A 6,379-nucleotide genomic window follows, 5' to 3' on the forward strand; every position below is an offset into this window, starting at 1 on the left:
AGTAGAACTCACTGAATAAAAAAAATTGAAAGTTTATTAAGTATGAATTAAAGTTTTTAAAAAATAATAATTTATACCCACTAATTCTATCTATTACTTGAATTTGGATCAATTTTACTATTATTATGAGTATCTGAATGTTTAAAAGTAAAGTTATTATTGGCATGAGATTAATGTATTTTTAAAATCTATTAATGTATTCAATAATATTAATAAGAGATGAGATGAGAAGAGAAAAATAGATAAGAGATGAAAAATAACAAGTGAAAGTTACGTCAAGATGGCTAAGTGAAGTAAGGGGAGTTTTCCAGAGATGAATAACTGACATTAAATGTAGAAGTTAACTAAAAAGGATAATATTAGAAAGAAATCTTGGGCATCAAACTTATGTATTGCCATTATATATTGTTATAGATTATAAATGTACAAGCTCCAGATAGAGATTAAAAAATGACATGATATATTGACATGTATAGATCACAGCTATTAAGATTGTAAATTTTGTGACAAAAATTGGCACTACTTCTTTTGGAAGGTGACCATACAGAAAAATGCTGTTGCCCTGCCAATTACTCCCATAAGAATGAGGATTGATATGCACAAATTCCAATCATGAAGATTATAGCCACTTTTCATTAGTGAACCACAACGAGTTAAGAGCCAAACTCCTTGATACCTGCATTATAATTGTAATTAACATCATGTTTAGTATCCACATTTAAATGTGATTCATTCTGAGCATTTTCTCAATGAGACAAATTATCTTCCGTCCTCATAGATTACCTTTCAGCATTTGCAACTACAAATGCTTGTAAAGCCCATTTAGAGTAGCATAAATTTGCTATACCCTTCAAAATTTTACTATCTTTTGGTTGTGTTGCAATCAGAGTCAAAACAACAGGAAGTAGCACTGACCACTGCAAGAAACAGAAACACCTTAGAGAAATTAAAAATTTAAAAGGAAAAATTATTATTATTATTATCATTATTTGATGGTAATTAATACTAACCAGCTGAGCTGCACCTGGTTCAAAAATTATGGCAAGTGCATATGCTATTCCAGTAACACAATACACAAGACAAAGCAGCACAACATAGTTATCAGCAAAAGAAGATCTTGGATTGGTGAAGAAATAGAACATTGAAAGGTACACCACAGGCTTGATCACAGTATTGAATTGATCAATTGTGTCTTTTGAGAGAAAATAAGCCAAGCTACTCATCCCAGAATCACTCTCCCTCCAGTAGTGTAACTTGTCCAGAGAGAATGATCTTAAGGCAGCAATTTTGCACAGAAGTGCTGAAATTAACACAAATTTAGCAAGGTTACTCATTCCTTTGCCATATGAAAAATGATATATGATGAAGGGACTTGTATAACTTACATACTGCAATCACTGTATAGGTGTATCCAGCTGCACCAAATGTTTGATCACTTGATTTGGTAAGAGTTCCTAAGCATGCTCCAGCAAGTAACAATATCAGATAATCTATGGCTTGGATCCTGGCTTCCCTTAATCTCTGCTTACCAACCCTGATTAGAAAGTACTTATACTGCTTGAATATGCCGGGTGTTCTTCGGTTGGATAAATCCTTGGATTTCAAGAAATTGAGTCGGATCTTCTCCCCCTGCAGTTCCACATTATTTCTCACATCATGCCACAGATCTCCAGCAAAGGTTTTGTCCTCATGATCATATCCATTGGCCTCTATAGCTGAATTTATGCTTATGGATGAGTCGTACTGTTCGGCGCTCTGCTGCATATCATGAGGTATTGGATATCCATTATGAAGCATCCATCTAACTGGTAGCTCTTTATACCTCACTCCTGAACTACCACCAGGTTTTACTATGCCCTCCAAGATGTCGATGAAGTAATCCGGAGGATTGATTCGCTCCGGTATATCTATCCCCAGGCCTAAAAAGTATTCTTCAACTCTCTTGGCAGGTCCATGATAGACAGTAAGTCCACCTTTTCCCAGAAGTATCAAGTCATCAAACATCTTGAACAATGCATAGCTGAAGTATCAAAATCAATCATCAAATCATTGTAAGGGAAGCATAAGATTAATCTGCAAAATGTTTTCTCATGCAAATTTCAACTTGGATATATAATTTAATAAGAAGTTACCTGGGTTGGTGAACCACCATGCAAATGTTCACTCCCTCAAGCGCTTCGCGTCTTAGAGCTCTTAAAAGAAGCTGAGATGATGCACTGTCCAAACCAGAAGTGGGTTCATCCAAGATCAGAAGTGAAGGTTCCATAACCATTTCTAATCCCACATTTACACGCTTCCTTTGGCCGCCAGAGATCCCTCGCTTTTCCACCGTTCCAACCAAGGAATTCCTCACAGACTGAAGCCCCAAGAATTCAATAACTCTTTCAAGAACCAGAACTTTTTCTGGTTTTGACAAGTCAGCTGATAACCTTTAACATTAACAAAAAAAATCACTTGAATAAGTACATTTCTAGCACTCAAAAGTAACAACATAGTTCAGTTAGAATGTGCAGCAATATAATGTACCTGCATTGTGCACTGAACCAGAGATTCTCTTCCACTGTCAAGTTTCCATGAACTACATCATCTTGTGGCACAAAGCCAATAATTTTCTTGAAGGAGTGGATTGATTCATTCCTTCCATTTATAAGAATCGAACCGCTCGCGAAGCATCCAAAGGCCTTTCCAGCTAGAGCTGACAAAAATGTTGTCTTGCCAGCCCCTGATGGTCCCATGACAGCCGTGATCCGGCCGGGTTTAATTTTCCCGGTAACACATCTCAATATAGGCTTGTTTTGAGCTTTCAATGTAAGAGTCAAGTCTTTGAAAGAAATCTCAATCAAAGGCCTCTTTCTTTTTTCAGTGTTGGTAGCCATTTTAATCACTCCTGAGAAGGTAAGGGCCTTGTTTTCGTGCTGCTGAGCCTTCTCCTTTTCGAGCTGAGCATATGCATAGTTAAATATTTGGCTATGAGTATGCAATTGTTTTCCTCTTGGCACATTTTTAGTTCTAGTTTCCATTTTCACATTGAAGTTGGCCTCAACATGAGGGTCATCTTCAATTTCATGTATGATCTGCTTAAAACCACTGGATTCTTTACCCTTTTCCTTCAACTGTGCAGATGAACTTGTAGTAGGTTGTGAGTGTTCTAACAATTCAACATCTGTTTCAGAAGTTGCTTGATCCAAAACTACAACTGTTTCAAGATTTGTTTCTTCTCTCCTACGCGAGAATTTTCTTGAAAGTTGAGCTTGTAGCCCGATTGCACCTTTCTTAGCAGCATCTTTTGCAAATTTCCATCTTTGGCGCGCAGTGGCAGTGCTTCTTGCATTTCTAGCAGCTGCTTCTCTAGATTTGGCCATTCTCCTTTCCTTAGTAGTGAGAACTTGATCAGAACAGTTGTAAATTATGAGCAGCAAAGTACTCAATGCAGCCTGCATAAGAAATCAAAGAGTGTTAAAATCTACCATCATGGTCTCTATGGCCTTGTTTGGTAAAAGTAAAAAACTTACAATGAGCATGATTCCATATGCATGCATATTTTGCGTCGCAGTGTTTGAGCTGCAAGAAGTCAATCTGAAGCATCCTACAAGATAATCAAGAAAATTATCATATATACTTTGCATGAGAAAATTCATCAGTAAAAATGAGACCTAAATATGATATCTAATCTTACTTTTCTCAGAAGTGGAACCCATCCTGCAGTAATGCCTGAATTCGCCAGAGAAAATATTAAGATAGTTCAGATTTCAGGATGATGATTTTATTTAACAATCAAAAGCATAATAATAGAAAGAATTTGTTAACAAATTAAGTGTGTTTTTGTGCTTCATATGTTGAGTTAAGGAAACTAATCTTAGATTTCATTGCAACTATGCAATGCAGGGCACTAGGTGGAGTCGGTTACATGGATCAGATGATGCCATTGAGTTCTATCATGTATCATGTCTACAGTGAGACTGTTTACACGTAGATAGCAGAATAACGTGTTTAGTTCATATCATGAAGATTCAACAAAGTTTTTAGCTGGCTGTCGAGAGCCAAACACAAACCCTCCTTATTTATCCAGGCTTGTGACCGGCTATGTAACATAGACGGAGTTAGGGCCATTTCCTCCAAAAGCTTAAAAAACATTAATAACTTCTTCTAGGATCCAAGTTTGGCATTTTATAAGAGTAGGCAAGTGTTGAAGAAAAATAATACCCACTACTACAAGGAACTGTCTTTGTTGTTGTTGGACAATAGGATCCTGCTGAGCAGAACATCTCACTGCTGCTACTAACATCAGCCCATACATTTGCACCTCCACAGCTATGGTTTGGCTGCATTGGAGGCAGTTGATAAAGATATCTGCATAAACATATCAATCATACATTAATTTCACACACTTTCTGCAAATCAACAACTCAAGAAAGCTCCCAACTTAAGGGATAGGAATAGACTCACGGTTCGCATACACCGGTTGCTTTGTTTAGTTTAGCAAGAGGGCAGTAGGAACCTAAAGGGCACGCTGTGAGAGAAGAATTTCAAGTAGAGAGGAACCAGACACAGATTTAGCAGAGATAGGCAACAATTAGTGTTACTACTTCTAATGTTATTGTACATAGAAACTACAAATGATTCATAAAGATTGTTGTTTATACTTACGGATCATGCAAGTGATACCATGAGGGCAGAAAAATCCTTCACAACAAGGTTGGCAGTTAGAAGTTCTTGCAGGAATCTCCTTTGAATTTCTAAGGTCAACCTTCTGGGATGAAGGAACACTGCAGGCCCAACCCGGCTCGCAACCGGCGAACCATGAAGTTAAATTGCAGTTCTTGTTAGGCTTCAAATAATTGGCACTTGTAGATCTCTCCAACAAACTGCTTAGGTAAAACTTCACCTCTGCTGCTGTACACAAACGCCTTGTGACATCTCCTGTTTCAATAATCAGATTCAAAATAATCAAGATCAATATACACCTTGAATGTTACATTGATTCATAAAAGGTGTTGTGATTCTTAGCAATCATACCTTTAGTCTTCTTAATGCAAGAAGCCAGGAAACTCAAATCTGATGAGAAATTAAATGCTTGGTTCCAATCAGCATCCCTTAAACAATAAATCTATAAACCGTTATAAAGATCAATTTCTGTGCGCCAATTGAACAAAAGAACTCAAATTCCATTTTTCTCTCATCCATGGAATTCCTCTTGATTGGTTTAATTCTTGTTGCAAATAAAATTACGAAGTGTGAACATTTTTCAATTATGAACATTTAAAGCATATACAAGACTTAAAATTTGAGCATAACTAGCTCAGAACATTACCAAAATTGAATCAAAACGAATCAATAATCAAAGAAAGAAAGTGCTTACGGATCTTTGACACAGAAAGTGGAGTGAGTGGTAATTTCCTGGCTGAGAAGTGAAGTCAAATTGGAAAGTCTACTATAGACAAGCTGAGTAACAAGTGGAAGAACAGAAGGGTTATCAATTTGGTCATAGTCATTCACTTCTTGGCATTGAACCACAAAGGGTAACCAAAGAAACAGCCATAGCAGATGCTTTGAGCTGCTCCACTTTCTCATCATTGATATGGAACAACCTGATTGATGGAAGGAAATTATGAAAGCTCAACTATTTATGAAGAGCTTTTGATTCATTTAGGAAGAGAGGGGAATGAATTTGATGCTATGCTTGCCTTCAAGGGATGCCAAATTCTTGTACACCTTCCCATTCATGCATATGTTGGTTCAACCTATCAAACTTGTTTATACATTAAATTATTAAATTGTTCTTAATATGTTATTTATATATGTTGAGAAAAATAATATTATAATAACCCATAAAATTAGGAAATGAGAAGTGCACATTGAAGAAGTTATCGGAATAAGAATTAATCTGTGGAGAATCTGAATTTAATTATTGGGTCTTGTTCGTGTTTAATGAGTTATCATGTACGCAAATTAAGATCTGAACATATACTTAAACAAACAAAAAAGTGTGCATATGAAAACTCAAATTGGTAAGTAGTTGATGAAGATATTAGTATCTTTGACTTTAGATGCAATATAAATTTTGATGAGAATGAGAAGTGAGGAAGTGATGGTGGGTCCCAAAAAGGATATCAGATCACGTTCGAACGAGGACACAACATACAAGTACAGTGAACTCAACACAACAATGTCCTTTAAAACCATCATGAAGACAGCCGTTTTATTGTCCGAAAAGGAAAGAAAGTCCGTTAATTTAGCCTCAAGTTTTGGTCAACTTATCGGATTCCGTAGTCATACTAAACTTATAAGATTTTTACATAAAATTAAAAATAAATAATCATTTTTTATCATCAAAAATTCAAATAATAATAAAACTAACCATTAATCATTCAAATTCAAA

General features: G+C 36.0%; 1 protein-coding gene across 2 annotated transcripts; it reads right to left on the bottom strand.

Annotated features, from left to right (window-relative positions):
• Nucleotides 373–6,086, bottom strand: LOC107619479 (ABC transporter G family member 24). Of its 2 annotated transcripts, XM_021110566.1 has the most exons (14): nucleotides 5,685–6,078; nucleotides 5,360–5,588; nucleotides 5,017–5,093; nucleotides 4,648–4,920; nucleotides 4,447–4,510; nucleotides 4,204–4,350; nucleotides 3,677–3,711; nucleotides 3,513–3,586; nucleotides 2,527–3,434; nucleotides 2,133–2,429; nucleotides 1,386–2,020; nucleotides 1,011–1,300; nucleotides 784–917; nucleotides 373–676 (listed from the first exon to the last, which is right to left on the bottom strand). In XM_021110566.1, the coding sequence occupies exons 1-14, from the start codon at nucleotides 5,722–5,724 to the stop codon at nucleotides 520–522; spliced, it is 3,360 nt and encodes a 1,119-aa protein (XP_020966225.1). In that variant the 5' UTR covers nucleotides 5,725–6,078; the 3' UTR covers nucleotides 373–519. The 2 variants fall into 2 exon arrangements, with proteins under 2 accessions (XP_020966225.1, XP_016177264.2); XM_016321778.2 differs by lacking the exons at nucleotides 373–676; nucleotides 784–917 and having other exon boundaries at nucleotides 1,139–1,300; nucleotides 1,390–2,020; nucleotides 5,685–6,086.

Source organism: Arachis ipaensis, chromosome B09 (genome assembly GCF_000816755.2).
Source record: "Arachis ipaensis cultivar K30076 chromosome B09, Araip1.1, whole genome shotgun sequence".
NCBI classification, from domain to species: Eukaryota; Viridiplantae; Streptophyta; class Magnoliopsida; order Fabales; family Fabaceae; genus Arachis; species Arachis ipaensis.

Bases quoted from the DNA above. Each gene is read 5' to 3' on its own strand.
- LOC107619479 (XM_021110566.1), bottom strand. From the start codon at position 5,724: ATGAATGGGAAGGTGTACAAGAATTTGGCATCCCTTGAAG. The intron at 5,589-5,684 runs GCAAGCATAGCA...TCCATCAATCAG, and splicing joins GAATTTGGCATCCCTTGAAG to GTTGTTCCATATCAATGATG. The intron at 4,511-4,647 runs GTAAGTATAAAC...CTTCTCTCACAG, and splicing joins TGGTATCACTTGCATGATCC to CGTGCCCTTTAGGTTCCTAC.